General features: G+C 27.5%; 1 protein-coding gene across 5 annotated transcripts in view; it reads right to left on the bottom strand.

The window, feature by feature from the left end:
• Positions 1-27,164, bottom strand: part of LOC129958594 (nucleolysin TIAR-like) — a 1,061,871-nt gene that overhangs the window by 886,683 nt on the left and 148,024 nt on the right. For all 5 annotated transcript variants that reach the window (XM_056071175.1, XM_056071177.1, XM_056071176.1 and 2 more), the window contains one exon: positions 7,659-7,766. In XM_056071175.1, the coding sequence (XP_055927150.1) occupies positions 7,659-7,766 (108 nt within the window). The remainder of the gene's footprint in view (positions 1-7,658; positions 7,767-27,164) is intronic.

Below are 27,164 nucleotides of genomic sequence, written 5' to 3'. Positions count from 1 at the left end.
TTAAAAATATGTATATCTTATAAGTGAATTCAAATTCTATATATATATATATATATATATATATATATATATATATATATATATATATATATATATATATTGATTGATTGATTGATTGAAACAGATAAATACAAAAGAGGACACCATCATACAGTTTCGATTCAAATTCAAATTTCCAGTTTTGAAGCTCATTTGAATTTAATAAAGTAAAAGACAAGTTTCGCTTTGCTACACCAATACACATTTTAAGTTTTAGGTGTTCTAAAAAACAATTCAGAAAAATTTATATATTTCATTATTATCGGAATTAGCAATCGCAAAATGAATAATCTGTTATGGAATTATTTATACTGCAATTCATTGAAATTTAAATTTAAAGCTTCATACAGTTTGATAAAGCTTGCAATATCGAAAACGAAATACATAAAATAGCAGTTGTAAATATGTAGTTCATAATATAGGCCTAATTTTAAATTCCATTACTCCATATTGCATAATTATATGCAATTAATTATGAGTAATTTTCATGTAAACGGCTTTTAGGCCGCAGGTAATCATCAATTAATCTTGACAATATATCGATAAAGACTTAGTTTAAATCATAAAGAGTAACATAAAAGCAGTGTCAAATTTATATTGTGATACATTGTAAAACCCTAATAGAAGAATTTTCTGCAAAAAGGAGGTAGTACCATTTTTTTTGAAGTTTTTGAAAAACTGTACAAATTGTTTAACAACTCCACTTTCTAAGTTGTTTAAGAATATTTATTTTTCTAAATTTCCTAAATAATTCTTAACTATGAGCATAAAGCATAAGTATAAAAAATAAGGTATTTTCACTCAGAAATGTATCTTACAGATGACGTGACATAAGTCTAATTATTAGAGATACCTCTTTCTTTAAGATACAACATGTGTCTTCTAATTGCTTCTAGGGAAATCATTTCTCAAAAAACTAATAATTAAATCAACTATCATTATAATTTATTTAAAGAAAATTCCATTTTAATTACAGCATTTATTTTGGTTTTACATGTAGAAAAATGCTTTTTTCAACCTTATTTTAACCTCACCTTAATATTATCTGGTTTATTTGTTTGATTGTGGTACATCATGAAACAGGGTATCTTTTGATTACACCTATTTGCGAGCTAATTGCGAATTCATATACAAAGTCTTAAGAAGTAAGGAATGGAGGTATGTTTATAGAAGCTTAATTTAGAGGAGTAATAAAATGGAAATAACACCAGGAGCTACCTTTATCTTGTAACAAATTATTGAATTAGATAGTTATTTGTTAGTAATCAGAACTTTTGAGTTACGAGTTTTTGAAAAACATGAAAACTTTTTATTAAAGACAACTTTCTTGCACAATATATATATATATATATAATCAGCATAAAAAAGCAAAAATAAGAAATGATGAATCTCAAACTTTAAATAATATATTATGAGCTAATAGGAAAATGAATCACGTTTTGCTTGAGGTTCTTGCAGCTCTTTGAACTGAAAATAGTAAAACAGTTTTGAATATTTCCGAAATATGGAAAGAGATATTTCAACTGCTGGTCCTTTGTATACCATCTATCTATAAATAATTATCCTCAGTAACGGTCTAAAAGCAAAAGTAAGCTTAGCTTAGTATGATTTAAAGGAAAATTATTTCTATACCCTTAATGGATTCTTCTAAGAAAATATAGTTAAAATGTAATGAAAAAAATCAGCAGTAATCTAAGAAGCTTTCCAAATTAAATATATATTTTAAAACTCCTAACTCGTATCATATAACAAGATCATAGACTTTTGCTGAGTTAAAGAAATAAAGTAGAATATAATTCTATGAAAGAATTTTTATATAATCCCAGGCTTTCCAAAATATTTGCATATATTTTTTTTTGCACACAAAAATTTAAATGATATTAATGCAATTTTTTAATAATTCTAAGCTTCTATTGATTTTGCATACCATTTTAGTACTAAATATGCAAATCTCTATAACTGCAAGGCAAATAATGGGAACAATTCTTTCAAAATTTTCCCAGTACTTCATTAATTCTGAAAAAGTGTAACTACCATAAAAAAATTCAGTTCTTAAGTTTTCGAAAATATTCATATTTATGGAATATTTTATCACTTTTTAAGAGGCTTTATACATATGTAGATTTCTCAAAAATGATTTTGATATACAATCAGATTTTTAAAAAAGAGTTTTAACAGCAGATTTATAAAAACCAAAATATTTTCTAAAAAATAACACTAAATCTGTATTGTCATTTAAAAGATGTTTTTTTTTTAAAAATTGCTAAGTGGGTGTTGTTTCTCTTTTTTTAGAATATATTTCGAAAAGCTCTTTTTTTTTTTAACATTTTCTTATCTAATGCACTAATTAACTTTCTGAGTTTTTTTGGGGCAAAATAAATTCGTAAGATGAAACTAAATGAAAATTAAAAAGACAAAATACAATTGCTGTTTGATAAATCACTCAAATTCAGCAGTTAATTCGATTAATTCCCCAAAAAGTTAAGAAAAATAAATAAAAAAAATCTATTCAGTTCTGAAACCTGACTAAGCAAACAAAAATGATTGTAATAGATAAAAACATAATTCAATTATTATTATCACTATAGTCTATCCTTCTATACTTTTACCACTTAAAAAAAAATGTCCAATATCAACTTTGCTTGAACTTCATATTTAAAAGATTTGAATATCTCCAGGTTACATCTCTTAATACACTACTCTCTTGAAATTTATTGCTATTACTGTGGTTTTTTTCTTCACCTCAGGCGAAACCAAAATACTCTTATAAAAGAATTGACGAAGAAGGACAAATATTAAATGTAACAAGTAAATTGAATTCCTTTTGGTTTTATAACTTTTAAGACAAGTGCGCTTTAAATATAAGAAATTCGATTCATTTTTAGACAACAGTAATGCCGTGATCAAACAAGGAAAGAAAGCTACATACCTCATCAAACTGTTATTTTTTATGTGCTTTTTTTGTTACTTTATCCGCAGCGCAAGAAGAAAATTTAAGTGTAATAAGCTTTCGATTTTTCAAAGCTAGTTTTATTGGATTTATTCTGGCGGAAATAACAACTCAATAAAAATGATTCCTTCATTAATCATTTCTTTTTGATAGGAAATGTTAAAAAAGAAGTAAGATACTGCACACACATAAAGGTGGAATGCTGTACGTTGACGGCATAGTTTTATACAAGATAACTGCTTTTACTCACATGTATCAAACTCTTAAAAAGTTGTTTTTTTTTACCGTTGAAGACAGAAATACTTGTGTTCTTATCACAAATGCTTTTTATGTTACTTCAGGAGGAAACGCCATTTAAAAAATTGTTAGAAAAAAATTTGTTTCACATTTTCGGCAAAATAATTCTTGAATAATGATCAAGGTTCACTGTGTCTTATGGTTTAGTTTAGCTTAGTTAAGTTAATAACCCGTTTTGAATGTATATGTGTGCTCTTGAACCTGAAACCTGGAATACTGAAAAATGGGCAGATGTGGAAGATGACACCTGAGCTGGCTTTACATCACATCTCCAATTTTTTTCATTAAATCACCCATGAAAAATTGATACATATTTCAGGAAACTTAACTTTCAAATAATTTACCTCCCGTTCTGAATTTTACTTTGGCAGAATTGTAATTGTTAGGAACATAATGATTATTTCAGTATTTATCTTTTTCAACTTCAAAGCTATAACATGACATTTATTTATTAAAACAAATAAGGAAGAGGAAATACGAACATGTCTTTGAAGAAAAGTGCAAAAATAGTAATTATTTCAAAAAGCACCTCCTTATATATTTTGAAAAATATTATTCCTCTCGAAGTAACTACTCATATTTGTTGAAATTCTTCACATTTTTATATACAATCTATTTCCTATACTTCATAATCTGTAATATATTCAGAACCATTCAGTGAACTGAAAATTATTAAATTATATAATAATTGCAGTAAAAGCAGTTTTAAAAAATAGAGATAAACTTTATTTTTTTAATTCTGGTCTCACAATGTGATTTATATAAATAAGAAATAGTTTGAAAAGTACTTAAAAAAATACAAAAAAAAACTTTTGTTTGAATTACAAAATTTATCAAATTATATTAGAGACTCTCCTTATATAAATATCTACTAATATAATGAAATATATAAGAAGAATAAGATCTTACGTTTATCTATTAATTAATTTTCCTTTAATTGAATTATGAAATCATTGAAAATTAAGATTTATAGTAATAATTATAAACAAACGCATGGATAATTTTTTCGATCTTGGATATCCAATTTAAAGTCTTTATCGGAAAACTTCTAAAATAATCCTTCAAATAGTACAATAAAACGCAAATTAAATCATTTAAAGTTTGAAGGATTAAAAAAGTAAATAAAGTATAATTATAATGAGAGTGCTGTTAAGATTAGAAAAATCGTTGGCTGTCTTTTACTCATTAACTATCAAATACTTCTTTCTCTACCATTTTATGTCGATTATTTAATATTTTTAAATCATCGACAAAACTGAGCCTTTAATGAAGCAATTTTGAGCACAGCTTCTGTACTAATTTGACTCTGATAGTTTATTTAAAAAAAAATTCCAAAATTTTTTTGGAGAATTATGAACATCCATTCTGAATAACCAGAGATAAGAATTACTTCTATTACTTATAAAAATTTTCATTGTTAATTACTTTTTTCAGCGAAAATGGATTATACATTTTGAGAACTTATTTCTTTTTTTCTTCGCTTTATTATATATACATATATTTATATTTACAAGCGAATCAATTGAATACCCATTTCTTATTTTTATCATTAGGTGCGTACACAAAATTTGAAATTTTATGCTTTAGGAGTATGACAGTTTAATTATGCAATTTCGTGAATAATTTTAATGAATATTTTTAGTGAAGAATGCCTTAATTTTTTTGTTTACAAACTTTAAAATGGCAGTTTTGCTGAAAAATTGCATTATTTGATAAAAAGATTTCACTAATCATTTTAAAGATAAGTAAATATATTTAAAAATTACACTTTTTGAACATTATATGTATTACAAGATAAAAAGATTTCACTAATCATTTACAAGATAAGTAAATATTTTTAAAAAATGTATTTTTTAAACATTATATGTATAATAAAAGAAATAAGGTAATAAATATTTATAACAAGGTAAATCATATGACTCATTTTCCTCTGAAGGTGTTCATATTTTACCTATCACAATTTTCTACAGTTTCTCACAAACTAATTGTTGATGTAAGTTTCAAACGACACATTTTACCCTCAGAAAATATAAACCGATGAATGTTTCAAGTTTTGAAGCAAAATTGATTTGCAATTGCAATTGAATGACTTTTAGCTTTGATATGTAACACACCTATGATGAATGTTTTCTTGCTAAAGATACTAAATATAATCTATGGAAGAATATTTTGTAATTCTCAAATGTTCAAAAAATAGAAATATCCAGATTTCAAACATAACTTGAGGCAAATTAAAAAATATAGTAAACGCGTAACTTTTTAGTTTTTTCCCATCTTTTTTTTTTTTTTTTTTTTGATAAACACACTTAAAGAGAAGAATGTCAAGAGAACATTATATTAATGTTCTTACTTGAAATTTTTTCTTTTTAAAATTATCGTTGTAATACTTTTAGTTTTATAAAAATGTCTAGAATTTTATCACTATAATTATTCACGTTGATTTAAATAACCTTAATAACACATTTATACAAACTTAAATCTTATTGTTGTCATAAAGACTCTAACATGGCTAAGTTTTTTTTTTTTTTTTTTTTTTTTTTAATATTTTGATTTCTTAGTATCATTTGTCAAAATTCATTTGTCTGAGCTTGTATAACTTCCTCTTACTTCTTTTCGGAATCAATTTCAATATACAACTATTTGATAAATATAATGACTTTAGATACGTAAAGTGACCTTTTTAAATCAATATACGCGATTTGGATAAATGTATTTAGAAATACAGTAGACTAACGAGTATCCACCCTAATGGTGCGAAAGGACAGGCCGGATAGCAAAAGAGCTGGATAGGCCGCGGTTCTATGAACTCATTTCTTTGCCCACCAATACTAGAAGACAAAGTTTTTATATCACTGTTGTAGTACGTATTTTCTCACTTCTTATTGAGTACTAAGCCCTCCATTTATCTCAAGCCATGTATAATGTGAACGTGACCGTGGCCTGATAAATCATAGAAGCAGTTGCCGGTAACGTGTCAAGTTAAAATGGAAGGCTATGTACTGGTAACTATTGTATGTTTATATACTGCACTGCAGGCTTCAAGAATTTATTAGAGAAAAAGTAATTTAAATTATATATACTGCTAACATTTTAACATAAATTCTTTAATGCCTAACATAAATGCATGAAACATAAACAATGTTGCCAATGCAACGCCTTCCCTTCCTCATTTAATTACGATGAAAGAAAACTAGGCTGGATAGTACGAAGCCGGATAGTCGCAAACCGGATCGTCGAGAGTGTACTGTATTATTAGAAATAAAATCATGCAGACTTACCTCATGAGATCGTGACGGACACCTCAATTTGCTATCCAAATTCTTCAATCTAACATTTTTATTTTTAGAAAATTTTAAGAATTTTTTGCAATAATTAAATACATTGATTTATTTTTTATAAGTATGTATATCGATTTCAAGCATTCATTGTAACATTTTTATTTTTAGAAAAATGTAAGAATTGTTTTTGCTATAATTAATATATGTTAATTTATTTTTATGAATATGTATATAGATTTATTTTTATAGTTGTCCACAATGGTTTCTTTTAAGCAATCATTATGAGACATAATAAAGCTTAAATCTTATTGATGTCATGGGGATTCTAAAATGGTTGCATTTTGCTTAGATTTTAGATTTCTTAACATCATTTTATAATTTTTTTATGGCATCCTCTAAATTGCTTCCTGAATCAAACTCAACAATCAACTAATTGATAAATCTAATGCATTTGGCTACTTATATATGACTTCTTAAAATCAATACCATAATCAAATATTTGGGTAAATGGTTTTTGATAAGATTATTATTAGAGATAAGATATGCAAACTTACCTCATGTGATTGAGATGAATCTCTTAATTTCCTTTCTAAATTCTACATTGTAGCTTTTTTTACGTTTAAAAAAGTGTATAAAATTTTATTACTATATTATGTATATTGATTTCTTTTATCTTTAAGTAGTATATTGATTTCTTTTATCGTTAAGTAGTATATTGATTTCTTTTATATCTAAGTAAATTGAATTTTTATAATTAAGTACTTTTGTTTTTTAAGCAACCTTAATAGGACTCTAAACAAGGTAAAATATTATTAATATCATGTTCTCGGAAACATAGCAGCATTTCTTTTATCCTTCCATTTTTTAACATTATTTTCAAAAATTATCATCTAATTAAATAACACCCTGTAAATCTCTTTCTGAATCAATTTTATCCTCAACGTTCAACTATTCTATAAATTTGATACATTTTGCCACCTGCCAAACATGTTTTTTGAAATCATCATAATTATCAGTGACTTAAAGAAATATGTGCATAGATATCTATTGATCAAAATATTAATTAGATTAGAAATACAATCATGTAGTCTTACCTCATGAGATCGTGATGGATCCCTCAGCTCAGTCAGAGCCCTGTAGTTTAGTCCTCCGCCACCTTCAGTACCAGAAGAGGTCCATGGCATCACAGCCGTTGCAGTAGTCTGTAGGAAAATAATTTTAATCAATATAATCAATTCATTTAACTTACCATATTTCATAAAAAATTGTTAATTCGAATCAATTTAACATTTAATTTTTATTTACATCTATCAAATTATTTAATTGCATTTATTAAATAATTTGATAAATATTATTATTATTGTTATTTAATTAAGTGTCCCGATTTCCTGTGTAGAAGCAAAACAATGCATATTTTGGAAAGGATAAAATAATTCAGAATCGTGGTCAGTTGACGAGGTGGAAACTTGAGCAATTGCAAAGGAAGGAAGTAATTTGGTTCTCATTGACTGATTTAATGTATACCAAGTGGACTATTTTCGCTATGATATAATGTTTAAATAAAAATTTTGTTAACACATATCGTAATTTATGAATTTATCTTAGAGGCTTTAAGTGCTGATTGATAATTTAAGCATTCGTAACATAAAAATTATTGAAGATCAATACGAGTCGGTAATACTGCATACATCATGACTGTATATACTACATACATTTGACTGTACATCATGTACAATCAAAATCATTTAGCTTTAATAAAGAATGTAATAAATAGTAAAAATGAAACAGCAGTACATTAAATGATCGGAACGAAATAAGATGTTCAATTTTATGCGCAGGCATTTAAGTATATTTTGGTCATAAAAATTTAAAAACGGAAATAATATGAAAATATAATGAAGAATATAATATAAATAATTATTATTCTATCATAATAGAAATATATTTAAAAGCAATTTCATAAAACAGACATTGAAAAAAATTATATGATTAAAATACAATTTAATTTTATAACTGGATTTCATTTCAGTAGATGTTATCACAATCTATACCTAAAATATCTCAGTACTAACTTACATATTAGTAAACTTCAATAGAAATGAAATGTAATTTACTATACCGTCTAAATAACTTCAACCGAAGCGAAAAAATATTGACTAAAGTGGTTAATAGTATATTATTTATATTTATACTACTTGCTAACTTGCCGTTCTTAATTTACAATACACACTTTATAAATTCAGCTCTTAAAATTAATTCTTTCGCTGATTCCAACATAAGAAAAGTATGATGATGGTAATATAAATGATGGTAATTAAATCTGAAACTAAAACTTAATATGTGAGAAAAGAAATATTTCAGATTAGGATTTTTTTTGTTTAATATAAAATTTGCATATTTTTAAAAAGAATTAAAATAAAATTTGAAATTATAAAACTTTTATGAATATTAGAACTACAAAATATTAGGAATTAATTCATATCAATTTTTATTTGATTTTTGTTTTTTGCTTGCATATAATGAAGAGTTTCTATTCCTGAATAAATTTATGCCCTTAAAAAACTGGAAAAAAATATTATGCTTATTAAGACTTCAAAAATAATACTCTAGGGATTAAGAGTTAAAAAGATCCTTTATAAAAAACAACTCTTTACGCTGGATCAATTTCTATTTCAAGAGCTGTAAATCACGCTTTCACTAAATCAATAAAAGTGTTTTAAATATGAGCCATAATTATTTCTACAAAGCATTTTATTCAAAAGTGAACAAAGACCGCTTCAACAAAATAGGTACATAAATTTATAGTTTTTTTTTTATTTGTAATTTAAAAATAAATATGCAACGTATTTTTCATTATACTGTGGTGGAATAAATTAATTTATCTTAAAGACCTATACCTTTATTTAATTGAGCACATTTATGGAATAAGCTATTTTTACCCGAAGTAATTTCCTTGATTTATTTAAATAAAGGAATAATTCCTTTGCTATATTTCATGATTATTTATGCTGATTTTAAATTTTTATTAAAATTTTATTGGCATTAAAACAAATAATTAAATGTCTAAATTATTTCAGAATATTTGGCAGTTAACAGCAATAAATACTATTTGTATTTCATATTAGCAAAAAAATGAATCTCTAATAATTCCTTAAGATTCTTTCGTATACAGAGAAAGGAAACTGGCGTTTTCTTTCATTCGAAAAAAATCTATAGTTCAAATAGGATTTAAGATAAATAATAAAGTGATCACATAAAAGAACACTCAACATTAAAATCACTTAAGTAAAAAAACAACAAAAAAACCACTCAACATTACGCAGCCACATTTAATTTTGGTCTTCATTCGATAATAAATAAAATAAGTTCTTAACTAAAATTCTGTAGGAAAAGCAGAGTTTTCCTAAGTTTCTTTTAATGAAATAAGGTTTAATGAAATATTTAAATGAATTTTATGTTAATATCCAAGTACTTTTAAATTTGTAACAAAAATATTCCGCAATTACAATTATTTTTGCATTCGAATGAAATGAATTTGTACATAATTTAAAAATTACGTTTAGATTAGTTTAGTTACGTTAACGTCTCGTTTGGAAGCAAAACGATGATTATTCAGTGACTTATCTTGCAATTTGGAACGTAAGATGAGAGGACGACATTTGAGCTGACACCCCCTCCCCAAGTTTCCAAACAACGCTGATGGGAGTCATTTAACCCAAGTTGTTAGATTTATCATATATTAAATATTTGTATATGTTGGATTTTTAATGGAATTTAATCTCGAATCTGAGACTCCCCTGTCCCGAAGCCAAGAACTGTCCACTAGCTCATCATGGGCATGTGTTAATAAGTGTGAAAAAAAAGCATTACCATATATTTTATATTATTATTTCCTCTACTAGGAGACCTGTAAAAGAAATCTAAAAAATTCCATTAAAAGTACAGCCTTCTTAAATTGCTAACTTGAAAAAATGATTTGTTTAGATTCATGTTAATGTTGAAGATATTTTAAGAGATAATTCCAACCAAGAAATAAATATACATGCATATTTGCGGCAAGTATATGCAATTGTTGCTTTCATTTTGCGTTATTGAAGGCAAAACAGATATCTCCAGTCATTTCGCAATATTCTTTCCTCCACTAAGTCCTTTGAACGCAGCTACATATTCCATCCTGCAAACTAACTTTCATACGTGTAAGGATTAGGGGCTGTAGATTTACTCCTTTGATGACAGAAACCACGCCGAGCCGTAGGAGATTTATACTTGATCCTTTATTCCGGGCCTAACGTAATTGCGAACACTGGCTAAACAAGGTGAAGCCTAGCAAACGATGAGACACGACCAGCTTGTTTGTGGTTCAGACGGTACGTCTATCTGGTAATAAACTAGGATCAAGCGTATACTGGAGCCCGTTGTAAATCGAACCATAATTCTGGACTATCCCACCCCAGATAATATCGGGTTATGAATGTACAGATGAGTGTTATTAAAAACGATCCGCTTTGTTAGTCGTTAATTGGTAAATAGTAGAGCCTTGAACTATTTTTGGACAAAGTCGTTCCACTTTAGATGCAACATAAAGACGAAGATGACGGAATTTGAATGATGTTTCATTATTAAATTCCTCGTGTGGTTACTGAAAATACTCCGGCTATTTTTAGATCGCTCAGTCGGTGGGGTAAAACAATGAAATCTACTCTCTTCTACTTTATTACGTTACTTTCTACGAGCATAAATACTTTGCGTAGCATTTATTCGGCTCAGTCTAACGTCTAGATGACGCAAAATATACTCGCTCGTATCTTTCAATCTCTTCATTTATCTATCTTCAAAGCATGTCATTCATGGAGTTCCGTGGTCATTTTCTTGTGTTTCACTTTCGCGCTAAAGGGATGAAGGAAGAATATTACATGACCGAACAATGTTTCCATTTTCCTTCCTCTATACCTACTCCCCTCTCTTTTTATATTAAATTCTTGAGTTTGCTCAGGGTCAGGAAAATATTATTTTTAGATGGATTAAATGGATAGAATTTTATTTCGTTACATTCAGAATTTTCCTGTTGTCGAATTTAGAAGATATGTGAATCAATTTTTGATCATGTCAGTGAAATAAATTTTAATCTTAAACAAAGCAGCCATGCATATTACTGTCATTTATATTATCTAATTTTGCAATTAATTTTGAATATAATGATTATTAACTGAAATAATTTTTATTATGCTTTTGATTTGAAGTAGAAAATTTTCTGAACAAAGAAATTTATATAATATTATTAGAGTTTTTTATTCAATGGATTTTAATAAAAATTTAGTATCAAAATTACCTGTATTTCTACAAAATATTTAAAACTACCTGATATTGATTTTCATAGATTTTTTGAAAAATAAAAAAAGTATGTAGTGAAGAGTTAGTGGCTTTAAAACTCTAATTAATAAGGAATCTCCTCAACAACTTTTATCAGATTAAATAGTTCCTGTTTAGTTAAACGTGAAATATTCTTTATATTATTTTTAAAATTACGTGAATGAAGATTAACGGAATCGTTTGTATTTTTAATTGTCAAATACCCGGCTTATGTAAGTGATGTTTAGTTTTCTAATAAATACTATTTATTTAGGATGATATATATAAGAACGATATATATATATTAAGATACGGTAATGATATATATATATTAAGATACGGTAATGATATATATATATTAATATTTTTAAATAATGGCAATATTTTTAGCATATTTTTTAACATGTAAATCGAATTTTGTTCCTTTTCTTTATTTTTTTATTTCAATTTCTAAAAAATTATCTTCATTGTATTAATAAAAAAATGCAAGGCCAAGGAATATATTAACCTAATATGTATATAACAGAATTAATTTTATTTTGTTGCTTTTTTTTGGCGTCTTTATACGTGTACACAATTTTAATTTGCTCTGATTTTGTAAACAGTTTAAATTCTTTTAAATTTCGGGAACTAAAAATTTAAAATCCAAACCGATTTAAATTTGATAATAAAATTGCTTTGGAATTAAAAAAAGGTTGATATGAAAGTTTCCTGTTTACGCGACTATACTGAAAAATGTAATTTACAGATAAGAACTGAAAATTAAATTAGTAATTTTATAACCCACAAATAGTAATTTAAATATTTATGAGCTGTTTGCCAAATTACTTATGCTTAGAGAGAACTTTCTTAGCCCAATTTAGAAATATAAATATCATTAAATTTACAGAATGATGTATTTTTTAAATTTTTTGTATTTATTGCCAAAGATAGTGCATTAAGAAACCTCAGATAATTATTTAAATTTTAATATAGACCATTCTCAATACTTTAAACAATTTTACTTGGTAGTTCTATTGTTTACAAGTATTGTTTCTACTGTTGTTCTAGTTTTACAAGTTCTATTGTTTGGAAAGAAAGAATTGTTTGCAATTACTAAAGATTTTATATAACAAATTCAGTATGAAGTAAAATTTGAAAGAGAAAATTATCGTCTTAATTGGTTTATTTTTCTACTGTCTTATTATTTGACATCTAATATTTTTTTAATGTTTGATCGTTGATTTAAACAAGAACCCATAAATGTTAATGATATTGATCTATTCCAAGTAATTTTTGTATTAAATAATAAAAATTCTGAATGTTGTTTGATTGCTGTTTAAAATTATAAAAATGCGTTAAATCAATGCATAAATAGCATAAAGAGTTACAATCATCGTCTCTCATTTGAAGTGGATATGCAGCCATATAATATATATGTAAATATTTAGTTGTAATTATGATAATATTTAGTTCTTAAAAACAGTGTTAAAAATGTTTTCAAAGCATGTTCAATATTAAACCGAAACAAAAACAAATGCTGTGAGAGTTGTTACTATAAATAATTAAGCAAAAATGAGTCATCATAAAAACTTTTATGCAGTTACTTGAAGAAGAAAATACTAAAGATATTTTTAAAAATTTGTTATCGTTATTGATAGTTTATAAACGAAGAAAAATGTTTAAAACGATTTTTTATAAATAATCAGACATTTGAGTCTCAATATTATCTTTTAAGCAGCCGATGAAGAAATTTCATATAACCATAAATTAAAAAATAAAGATTCATTATATTTCTAACTCATTACATCACGGCTTTGTTTCGCTTAAAATTAGAAATGAGTAGTGATTGGCGTCACATTATTTAAATTACGCATTGAAATTTTGAAACTTAGACGTGATTGATTGTCTGCCAAAGCGCAGTTTCACTTAAAATAATTTTGAGTAATGATAAGCGCGAAAAATTTATGCCAGACAATGAGAATTAATAATGGAAAGGTCGCGTAATTAGTGCGTATATTCGATCACGACCTGAGTTTATGATACAATTCATCCTTCATTCAGTCAAAGTTAAAGATCTAGAGAATCAATCAGTTGAAACGATCGTCATCATCATCAGAATTTTATGCGCCCTACTTCTAGAAATTGAAATGGCGATAACATTTTTAAAATTGAAGATAAGGCAGAGCAGCGTCCGTCTAATAATAAAGGTAAAATCGCATTGCATAGAGTAGGGAATATTTTAAAAGTAATTTGTAACTTTGAAAGAACAAGAAAAATCAATTGCTTTTCACAATTAATCACGGAAATTGCCATGAAATATAAAATAAAATTTCTCCATAAAGTTTGTTATATATTTTAAACAATGTTTTATTTATTGGCATTTACATTGCAACTTTTGAAGTGAGGAAAATGACAAAAATGTAAGTAAACGATGTGAATTTTCCAGCAAAGCATGCCATTAATAGGGGAAGCTTTGGGCAATAAAAATATAATTAGTTTCTGAAATAGAAAGATATTATAATTATTTTCCCGCTGCTTCACGCATCTGTAATTCAACATATAAATGGGTGAAAATTGCATTTTACTTTACTATTTCGGTAATGTAAACTGTTAAAAATAGCAAATTAGCGTACATTCTATGATATCTAAATTTTTACATTGCTTCTTCTAGAATCTTATTATCGTACTCCGACTTATGAGGATGAATTGAACAGACTAAAAATTATAAGGGATATAAATGATAAAGGTTAAAATGTTAACCTTAAAAATGTTAAACTAAAAACTATTTGTACGCTTTTTAAATTAGAAGACTAGCAGAGCAATGTTACTTTCACCACAGTATTAGGCATTACTCATTTGATATTTTAAAGCAAATTGGAGTGAACTTCTTGACTCTATCATATTTATTGCGTTCTTTAATCTTCAACTCAATCCATTAATAACCATAAGAAAAAATAGTATTTCAGGTTTGCTTGCCTTTATGCACATCAGCCTGATGAAGAAAATCACAGTCATTTAAATAATTTTTTGAAGTTTATACTTCACTTTAATATATTTTTTTCACTTAAAAGATCTTAAAATTCCCCCTCCTTTTTATTTTATGTAGATATAGAAATTTTAAACCATCTACCATGCTCTATATAGACTAATTAATAATTATAGGACAATACGGAAGAATTTTTTTAAAACATTCAGAGCTTATTTTAGAATTCATCAAGTCACTGAATTCATATACCATTATAAGAAAATTAATTTTTACTCGTTTGTCTTACTTCAAAGAAAAAATTGGTAAAACAGGGTTAATTTTATAATATTTTACTTCTAAAAAAGAAAATTAATGAAAGGCTACTCAGAAAAATGTGCATTTCAAAAATTTCCTCATATATAATAATTCATATTCGTGCCACAAATGGCATAAAATTAATTATATTTACATTTAATTGTAATAAGAAATTTTGAATTTAAAAAATATATTTATATTTATATAATTGATTAATGAAGTATTTAGAAGTATTAAAAATGTTTTATACTTCTTTTCAAATTTACGAAATTCCGAAGTTTTTGAAAGCAGAATTAATCTTCATGCATTTTTGGCATCTTAAAGCAAAATATGATCAAATTATGTCTAATTTTAAATTTATTTTAATATATCTGGTACGATGCAAAGTCTGATAGAAGAAATTTGTATCATAAATCTTCTTTGAAGATTAAACTAAGCATTAATATATTTTTAAACTTAAAAAAATAATTTTTTGTGTTCGCATTCTTTAAAAAGTGACTTTTTGAATTTTACATCATATTCTTTATTTATTTAGTGCATTATAACCATATTCTTGGCTTGTTTTGAACATATTTTATATTTAATGAACTATTAAGAGCATCTTTTAAAATTTATGAAAATTTTTTTAAAAAAATAACTGTTTTATGCTCTCCTATCTTGAAGTATAACAACAACAACTTATTTCAACGTTTTAAAAATAATATATATATAACTAGGTTTCTTTTATTGAAAATCTAAAAGACGATAAACAAATATACACTATCATATATGTACTTGAACAAATAGCGGTTAACCTAAAGTTATCTTGTAGTTACTTTGGTGTATATATCTATATATAATCAAGTAAGAAAAGAAGAAACACGCAAAGACAGTAAAATAAGAAAAGGACATCCTTTATTTGGAGTGGGAAAATTAGCTGTCTCAGATCTTCGAGAAATAATCTTTTCATTCTTCTTACTAAATTTTGTAATCTATATCTCTCGCAGTTTTTGATACCAGCCTCAGATTTCTTGGAGAGCAGCAGTTTTATCAAATATTTCCTCTCCCGCTCTACCATTATAATCTCCACTCTAGTGGAATGATACGGAAAGAAAAGCCTCTGGTTTACTATCCATTTGTGTAGTATTTTCAGACCCATTTCTTGCTTGTTGCCTTATTTATTTTGTTTGTAACAAATGATTGAACTGGCTAATAGTGATAACTTACAAGAGAAGTAGAGGCTTTTAACAAGAGATGCATTGGAAGATTTTTCTTGTGTTTGTTTTTCGTTGCTCTTTGATATGAAAGATTAAATTTTCAATTATTTGCTGAGTAATGACTCTGTAGGAATTTAAATAGAAAAGAATCAAGATATTATTTTATTGTGTATACCGGAGAATAATTAAGCTATTGATGTATCTATTAAGCGGAAAAATAATGCTCAGCATAAGGAGTTTAACATAGAATTGCTCTTAAATGAAAAATAACAATATGGTATACAAAAATCCTTAGCATATCTTTGCTCGCTTAATTTTAAATTAAATATGGCTTTTTTTAAAACGTCAAGACACAATATAATTTCAACAAGTTCAAAAATTTAAAAAACTTCTGTTAAAAATTAATAAATTTCTTATCGTTTAGGATAAAGATTTGTCAAAAATCATGTCACAGTAAATGTTGTAGTTCCCTGCTCTTAAATATTCAAGGAAACAATAAATAAAAATGGAATAAAAAGTTACTTGGCTGCAGATGTTGAAGAATAATAAAGTAATTGGTCCAGATATCCTTCAGGAAAAGAATAATCAGCCTGATAAAGAGGTGCCTCAGAAAAATATTTAAATGAAAATTAACCAATATCGGATGAAAAATTTATAATATTTCTATACTTTCTTTACTTTAAATTAAATGTAGCTTCATTTAAACATCAATGTACAATCTACTGTCAACAAGATCAAAAATTTTTTTAGTTCGTTCTATTCGAAAAGAATTTAGTTTCTTATTATTTAGGATAGAGTTAATTAAAAATGTCGTTATATTTATTTTCACAGCTTCTGCTCTTTTAAATACCTTAATTTTGAAAGAGAACATTTTTACGTAAAAATATCCTGCTTTCAAGTCTTCAATAAAATATTCCAAAATAACTTTTTTATATTAATATGTCATTTATTATTCTTATTCTTATTCCAGCTTCAAATCACACATTTTTTCAGAACGGCCTCAAAATCTTCTTCCTTTCAAAACAGCGTAGTTAAGGAGTACTTTAAAGAATATTTTCTAAGATAAGTAAAAATTTAATTGCAATAATTCATGCATCATACTGATTGCTACTGCTTATTGATATTCATGAGTGAGTAAAACTTTTGTGATACTTTAATTATTCTGACATTTAATTTATTTATTAATCACAAGAAAAACAATTAAATATTGAGTTATCTGTTTAGCGAAAAACTTGTTTATTGAATAATAAAGAAAAATATTTCTTTGAAAAATCTATCCTACATAAAATTTATAGGAAATGCTTGTTATGAATGTTATGCTACTTCAAAACTTATTTTTCCCAACAAATGTTTGATGGTTTTAGGAGCCAATGCAAAGTTCAAAACAAGCAAGTTTCCAGTAGTGCAATAATTTTTACATATTTTATTCTTCGATAAAATTTTGATCATGAAGTTTCGCATTTCTCATTTCGATTCTTTCTGAAAAATGCTCCCTTCTTTATATTAATTATTTCAATGGACATATTATTTAAATGCATAATGTGCATTTTATTTCCTCTTTTAAAGAGAATTACTCTGTTTAATTTTTTATTTTTATTTTGAGCCTTTTTGGTAGTTAATGCCGAATTTCCCCGAAAACTACAATTCAAACAAAGGACTAACGGAGGACAATATTGCCGATTTGGCTATATTGTCTCATCTAGAAGCAATACGACTCCCAAAGGGGAACTGTGAATACATGAGTCACCAAAGAAATAAGCAGGTTCTCGTTTCTCCACGGCGTTATAGTTTTAGGTATGTTTTAGGTCCGTTTCCGTTGACGAAACGTATTTTTTGTTGTTGTCAGGTGTCATGATGTTTATTGGGTAACAGGCAACAGTTGCTTAGTTACTGTCGTGGGGGTTTGGTCAATTGTAGTTATTCAGGTGTCATAGATATCATTTATAGTTAGTAGCTATAAGCCTATTATCTAGTAATATGGAAATTCATAATGATGACATATGTGTCAGCACATTTACTTTCATGTGGCACAAAGTGGAGGTGGAAATTTTACCTTCGATTCTGTAGTCCAAAAACAGAAAATTTTCTACTAGGCAACCTCGTTCTCGACTGGTGATGAAAAAGATTTGTTAATATTGAAGATATTCTTCTGAAAATATTTTTGGACCATGACCAGAATGCTTCCAGTTCAGAAGTAACTCCATTAGATAATTATAATATGTGAATATGACATTATACATTCTGTTGTCGTGCTGAGTGACGCATTTCCCATCTGATATGGCGTATATGGTTAGAGAAGAAGAGACAGCTCCTGTATGAAAACTAGTACTCTTTCTAAATCTATAGATATTAAGATGAAAATATCCATATATGATTTATAATAATTTCTATCAGTCTTTTATTTTATGCCGATTTTATCAACCTCTGAATAAAAAATTATTATGGGATATATTATACAGATCAGTGAACATGCCGTATTTATTATTATGTTGTCATTTCTTATTAGTTATAATGTTCCTTTAGAGCCAAAAATATATAAAAATTAGTGAGACATTATTCCACTGAAGGTACGCCTTTCACATGAGCTTGATGCACATGTTATACCTGTCATTATCCAACATTTCTTCGTAACGTTCCAATACAGAAGTGTGAAAAGTAGAAGCCGTATCAGTGCCTTTTTGTGTGTGTGTGTTTACTGTTCAAAATATAAGGTTACTCATAAAATATCTCTAGTATTACGTTAACATAGCTTAACTAAATTATATTTGAACGTAAGAGAGATATTGTTTAATAAACTATATCAAATAGTGATTTATTTGTCTCATAACGGAGCAATATCTCTTGTGCCTCCGCGACACGTGAACAGTTGGAAAAATCCCCCAACTAGACATTGGCAACCAATGACCGTAAGGAAAAGTATTCCCCGGAATCAAAAACCTATGTCCTGAATAGAAAGATCGATTTTATTCTTCGACTCCTTTCCCTCCCATTCTTTCTTTCTTTCCTCTCATACATAGAAAAGAAAAAGCAAGAGAGAGAAAATGAACGACTAAGTCGACCACACATGCAGTTGATTCAGACCGCGCACCTGCGTTGGTCACACGCAGAAGGTGAATCATTACCAGCGTCCATTCCATCCCAAAAAGCGAAGGTCCAGTTACTCTTGATTTCCTTCCTGATTCAGTCACGTATTTAATTTTTCACGTACTGAAGAGGAAAGGAAAAAAAAGCATTATGAAACCGTTTCTGGCATTTTTTTAAAGTTCTATAAACCGACCGAACACAATCGTTTCGGGAAAAAAGCAGAAAAAAATTATGCTTGTTACGGCCGACTTTCGTGGTTGAAGTTAGCGAGAATAAGCATAACTAATTGAGAATAATTATCGTTTTTCTTGCTGTGCTGTGGGTTGTGGTAATGGAAAGAAATGCTGGCAAAAGCGGAAGTAAAGATATGCTAATTATAAAAGAAAGCGTTTGACAACAACTGGTTATTACTTCTGTAGTAAGTTGTTGTTTTTGTAATTAATACCTAATTGCACAAAAGCATAATTACGAAGTTTAAAAAAAATGACGTGTTGCCGGAAGGCAGAAGCTTTTGATTAGATTTTTGGGCTCATAAACTTTTTAAATTCGCTTTGGGAAAAATGACTCACAATTATGCCTTTTTTTTACTGGGTGATAAAATTGTGCTGTGCTGCACAAGATCAAGATGATTATCTTCAACTGGCTATAATTTCATTTATTTTTCATGTTCACTAAACGAGAAGCGGTCATCAAATGTGAGCTCTAGAACTATAAATGAATTTGTAATTATGCACTCTATAAATTCTTAATTAAAAATACCGTAAACCTATCAAGGATTATATAAAAGACTCTTTTTAATAACCAATATTATGCAGTATTTTTTTGTTGTTGCTACAAAAATCAAACAACCTTTGTTCATTGACAAGGACAGATATACTTATGCTAATAAAAAGTAATAGAAACATTTTTCTGAAATATTCAATTTTTCATGTGTTTTTTTTTAACTTTAAATAAATTGCTTCTGTAAATAGCGTTTTCAGCACTTTGGAGCTGTTTATCTTAATTCTTAACAATGAAACACAAATTCATTACTCTATTCTTTTTACATACGAATTCCGACTTTGTAGAAAGTATAATGGTTTTTAATAGCAATGTATTATTACAAATAAAATTCAAATACTAATACATATAATTAATTTATAAAACATATTTTTGAATTTATTATGCAAGGAGGAGCACTTTAAATCTTACTAAGTGGCAACGCTTATGAAGAGGCTAAATTATATATTTGTGAAAATACATATTGTTTTCCGCTTGTAACTCTGTAATAGCATTATATATATATATATATATATATATATATATATATGCATTACAATGAAATTATAATTGGGTAAGTTGACTATTACATTGGTATAATACTGTCATATTATGAACTGAACAATAGCAGAAATTACGTAATGATGCAGAAAGTTGACAAACTTTGAACTAGAGGGAAATGAAAGGGCTTAATTTTATTGTCATAATTAAAAAAATGATGAAACGTAATTAGAGTTTATGTTTTCGAAAACAAGGGAAATATTTTTCATTATTACGTGCTATTTTTTATTATTGAGTTTGCCTTTTCTTCATAAAGATACTTCATCAAAATATAGGGGATGGTTATAAACTATTTATTGACTTGCCCGCATTGTCTTAGCATAATTTGTCACTGATTAGAAGCTTGATACACCTAAGCATGAAATTGTAAATATTACGTTTTGATACCTATTAATTCACTTAAATTTGCATGCCATTTCTGGAAAAAACCTCATATTTCTCAAATCGATGAGCATTTCTAGAACAGCTTACATTTAATAAATGCATTAAAATGAATATTTCAATTATTTTAAATTCGAAGAGGGTTTGCAATTTATTTATACTTATAAAACTTAAGGCGGATGTATGAATACATCAGAGCGTTAAAAAGTGAAGATTTATTGATTATAAGTATTCTTAAATATCAATATGTTTTTTTTCTATAAAATTTCTCTCTAATGTTATTACATAATGTATAAAAACTGTTTAAAATTTCGGATTTTTTTCATAAATATTTTGCTTAAAAACTCTGAACATAAAAAAAAAAGGAAGAAAGAAAAAAAAAGAACCGGAATACATATCGATATAATCTGTGTTCATTTAAAAGTAACATTATATTCTTTTGTCGCAAATATATTGCATATTGTATTTTTATTCCTAATTCTCTGAAAATCGTTATTGTCTTACATTTTAAAATTAAATTGCTCATAATACTATGTTTGAAATCGGACGATCTCATTGCTAAATTGTGAACAAATTGAGAATGTAAAGTAAGGTTTCAAGAATAGAAAAATTCTCAAATAAGAAAAAAACTCATTCAATTTAAAATAAGATTCCACTCTTTAAGTTTTTTTTTTTTTTTTTAATCTCGAAAAATTCCAATTCTCGTCTCGATTCTCCATTCCCAAATCATTATTACCAACCCCAGGAACGCAAAAAGAGCCAAACCCCCCACAAAGCTCTTTATTTTCTACTTCATCTGCAATTCCATTTATAAATACCCACTGCTCGAAAAGATAGAGTGGTTTAAGATCGTTAAATGAATTCAAATTCGAGATCAGTGGTAGGCAGAATTGATAGGATTGTTAAAATCCCTATTACCTACACTGAATGAACAAATAAGGTAAGATTTGAATTCAGTGCTCACAGAATAGATATAATAGCCAGATAAATGCATTGCACGGACTGTACGCTTGAGAACATATGTCACAAAATCCGCCGTATTTCCTCCTCCTTTTCCTTTGGGCGGAAGGAAGGCATGGATGAAAGCAACCAGAAATCTTCAATGAAAGTTTGATTCGTCTGTTGATGCGTCTTGCTACTAAAATCGAACGATGGAAGAAATATGGCCGAAATTGCGGCATTTTTCCCCGGCAGATTGTGTTGCCGATGGCACCTGGCAAGCAAAGTCTTAGGAACCATCACTCTTCTGCAAGAGGAAGGCAGCTGACTCGTAATTGGAAATGTTTTATGGATTTCTGACGTATTACTTTGATGATGTACGGTTAGCTTGAAAATCCGGTGTCTAGTGTCTGGTTTTTGTACCTCCAGAAAATAAATAAGGAAATATAAAAAAATGATCATAGCAAGAAATAGGAAAAAGAAAAAAAAAAGTGTAAATTGGAAATTACCGCGAGGGATTTAATTTGGTGTCTTGAAAGAAATTCCTGTTTAATGAAATGGCGTTTATGAATCGAGCTATTCATAGATAAATGCTTTTTTTTATGTGAAAAACTTTTCTGCATCGAGGAGCAGGTTTAGGATTTATTTTTATCTTTTTATTTTAATTCACTGAACGAGTGAAAAGGGATCTTTTTAATAGCTCATTCCGAATTAAAAAGAAGAGGATACTTTGCATTTCATATAAATAAACGTTTTATGGATATGTATAATGCGATTTTTCTTCATGTAAATAGGACTATTTCACGGTTTTTATTTTAGAAACTGTATGTATTTTCAAATTAAAATTCTTATAACGAGTTAAGTTTTTAAAGAAATGAAAAAATGCAATCAATTCCTTGATACGATTAACTGAATTCCGTAAAATCGTATATATTTTTAGAATAGTTTTATATTTTAAAACTTGATGTTATATATTTTTCGAAACAAAGATATAGTGCAATACATAATATATAATTAATCACTTGAATAAAAATTATAATTTTGAAAAGTTATTCTAAAATGTTTGCATTCCAACACTCCTCATTTAAGTTGTTAAAAATAGGACTTTAAAATATATTATGAAATTATTTTAAATTTCAGTCACATATTATTAAACCGTATTTTTTCTCATAATAAATAAAAATGAATAAATACGTTTTTCTCTATTAAAGGAAATATTTTAGATGTAATTTTAATAATTTCACCAAATGTGAAGTGGCAAAAAGATAAACATTAGGTTTTTATGCGATTCTTATCTTTGATACCACAGTCTCCTCAAACAACAAATATCATATCTTACACAGAGGATACAGTTTTAACACACATCAACCGAAATGTATCAATAAATAAGTGAAAGAATACATTAAGTTGTCTATAATGTACAATAATTTAATGAAACGTTGGCTCAATTTAATACTTAAGAATTTATTTTGATATTCATGTTATGATACAATACTTTTTGCCTATATGATAAATTACCATTATTTCGAAACAATTTGTTAGATATTTAAAAAATATATCAATATATTCTTAGAATTAAGGAATCATACACCCGATAGAATTCTGATATGCATTTTCAATGAAATATTTTGCGAGCATTAGGCAGAGAAAGAAAAATTCTCTTAAAATCTTAAACTTCAGAACAGAATACATGCAACCACTTTGATTTACAGATGCTTCATCATAAATTTTAGAGTATAAAATTGTTTTCCAATTACTTCTTGACACTGTGCTTAGGAAAAATACAAATTATCCGTAAACGGCGAAAACAAACATTGCATCTTTTTAAACAATTGCCTGACAATACATAATTTTGATTTGCTGCTAATTATAAGAATGAATCTACTCCTGTCAGGGGATCCTGTCAATGTGGTTTCCCTTTTAAACACAAACGCTCACTTAATGTGCTTTTAACAACCTGTTTCGGTATGTAGCTTTTCCTGCGAGAGATTATGATGTTAACTTAAATGAAACCAAGGTTTTAAAATATAATGAATTGTCACTAATTACTTATATAATTTTCAGTTGTCGATAATATGATATATTTTGTAGGACCTCAAATTTTATTCTTTTTGACTTAACATTTAAATAAATTCAAAAACTGTAATTGTAATTTTAATTTATTAGGTGATTTGTGATGTAATGATTTATTACAGGCTATTTACATACTTTTAATAAATCAAACAGCGTGATACATTTTTGCCCTAATTTAATTTTTAGTTATCTTGATTATAAAAACATTATACTAATATTTTTAACTATAAACAATTTAATAAATGCTTATGGCGAATGAGATAAAAAAAGTTGAAAAATTATTCTTTCTGATAAAACAAATAGTTACTGATTGCCGGTACATTTTGTAGAAATCTCTCTTTGGACACCTCAGATACAGGGATACGAAACTTGCCTATAATTAGCAGATTTTTCCACTTGGAGGGTACAGACATAGTTTAGTAATCTGATTAATGGACCCAAAGCTGTTGACGTATCGTGCCTCTGTCTGAAGAATCGGTATATGTTCAGGACATAATGAAAGAGATTATGTTTCGATTTCAGAAACTATACCCCGGATGCCTAAGCACTCCGGGATGTCTCACCCCGGATGCCTAAGCAAGGCGGGGAAAATTCACTTGAAAAAGTCAATATTGTGATATTTCATACGGATTTATTACCTCTTGTTTTCTTTTCAAAAGTTTAATATTCCCAGAAAAATAAATAAAACCCATACTTCAAAAATATTTATATATTATATAATTTTACACTGAAAACAATTCTTATAAATTTTTGAAATTGAATTTAAGTTTGAAAATAATTAAGCTAATTACAAATGCTTACATGGTAAAAAAAAAAAAAAAAAAAAATTAACTGATTTGTCTCATAGATCTAAGCTCGATTAAACGATGTATAAATTGTGCTTAAATTATATTAAATATAAAATTAGTTTGGTAAGAATATAAACTAAATTTTGGTAAGAATATAAACTAAAGAAATATCAATTCTTCTCTTAACTTTGATTTACATTTTACTTTTAGCAATTTCATGCAGGCTCTTACTATTTTTCAAAACTATTATGCTCCATGAATTTTATTTTCTTGAGGAAAAACTTCCATTTCGCAGTACAGCCCCCAGAAAGAAACCGAGACATCATCTTGGAAAATGCATACCAGACAGATTTAAGAAATGAGCATCCACCCAATAAAGCAACAATAGCAAAATCAAAGTCAGAGCTTTCTTTGGAGTGATCCTCTCTGTATTCAAATGAGCGGGTTTGTGTCTACAAGAGGAATCAAACACATCGTTTGAAAGCTTCACCCAGAATGGAAATGCTTCAGAGATTTCCAGATACATCGCCGACTAAGTTAACAACTCAACTACGGAATGGTTCTTCACACTAGCTGTGAGAGTGTTCTAACGTAACTCAAGGAAGACTACCGCATACTTGATAGTATCAGAAACGACACTCTGGACTCTACTTATGCGTTAGGAAAGAATAAATTTGCAATGGAAATATTTTATTTTAAACAAGAACGACTCGCAGCGGAAGAATTGAATGCAAAATTTTTACATAACCTTTTTCTTTCGGACAAAAAAAAATGGAGGGAGCAACAAATGCAAAAGGGAGCAAGGACAGCCCCGATCGACAGTGAAATAGAATGCCTAGTGTCACGTTTCCTTACATAAAACACCGAAACAAAACCTTCCAAATCGATCTCAGTATAAATTCAACCTTCCGACAATTGATTTTTGAAACGTTCAAAATCAAAGGCGACTTTTCCACTTGATTTCGCCCACTTGAAAACGTTGTTGGTCTGCAGACAAAAAAAAAGTAAGAGACCTCACTATAAAAGAGAGAAGGTAAAAGAAAAAGACAACACTACTAGAAAAATAAACTAAACAAAAGGAGTTGGAAAAAAATGGGAAGAAATCGGCTAGTGATTTGGGTTGATGGACTGTAGCAATAGAAAGGGGTCTAACGGTGCTTTTCCAATATCTATACTGACAGAAGTTTTACAGACAGTCTGGACACTTCCGAACACGCGAGTTCTTTGTTAACCAGTAGAGTGAACTTCCAAAGTAGAAAAGAGACTTAAAAGGGTTTAAAAGTAATTGTTCCACCTCACTTCACAAGTTACCTGAGTGACCAAATTTCTTTCCCGACTAGACAATTGAGAAAGCGGAGACTCTATGGAGCTAACATATTTCATAGAGACTTCATTGCACACTGTCGTTATATCAATTGTTTCATCTCGGGTGAAAACGAAATAAATCAAAAGAAATCATTGATTCGATGAAATTTTTCCACTCTTTCAATCATTTCAAATAGTAAGAGAGGCTTTGAGATTCCATTGGTGAAGAAATTTTGTTACTTTTAGATACCTCTTTTCGTATTTTTTCGTCAAATACAAGACATTGTTCATCGATTATTTTAACATGTCTAGAAATTTATATTTGTATTTTGATGTCAGAACTTTTTACACTCGAACAATACTTACTAAAAATGTATATTTGAAACTTAACGAATATATTTTTTTCAATTTACAGCCATCATTAACAAATAAACAAGACTATATAGTAATTTCAAATGTTATGATAACATTCGCAGACAATTTACATCCTCAAATATGAACGCTTTATAAAATGAAAAAAATTAGAGTAGAGTTTATTATTTATTTCTTATTAGAATATATTTCCCAATCTCTTCTGAATGAAATATAGAGAACGATACATATTTGATTACATTTATAGAAATTAATAAATATTTTTATTAAATATATTTATAATTTATTATTTTATTTATTACGATATATTTTTTATTAACCTTTTAAAGGGCCAATTTTTTTCTAGTCATATTATGTTAAAATATTTTTAGGCTTGAAATTAGAATAAGAAAAAGGGATTCATTTAGCTTATAGATAAATTTAATTTGATTAATTAATTAATTTGGTTAATTAATAATTAAGTAACAGATCAAGACGCATCATTCTGTGTGAGATAAAGAACTGAAGCATCTAAGTTTCTATGTTTCTAAA

The sequence above is a fragment of the Argiope bruennichi genome, chromosome X1 (genome assembly GCF_947563725.1).
Source record: "Argiope bruennichi chromosome X1, qqArgBrue1.1, whole genome shotgun sequence".
NCBI lineage: Eukaryota > Metazoa > Arthropoda > Arachnida > Araneae > Araneidae > Argiope > Argiope bruennichi.
The sequence above is the reverse complement of the archived record's forward strand: the minus strand, read 5'-3'. Positions and strand labels throughout refer to the sequence as shown.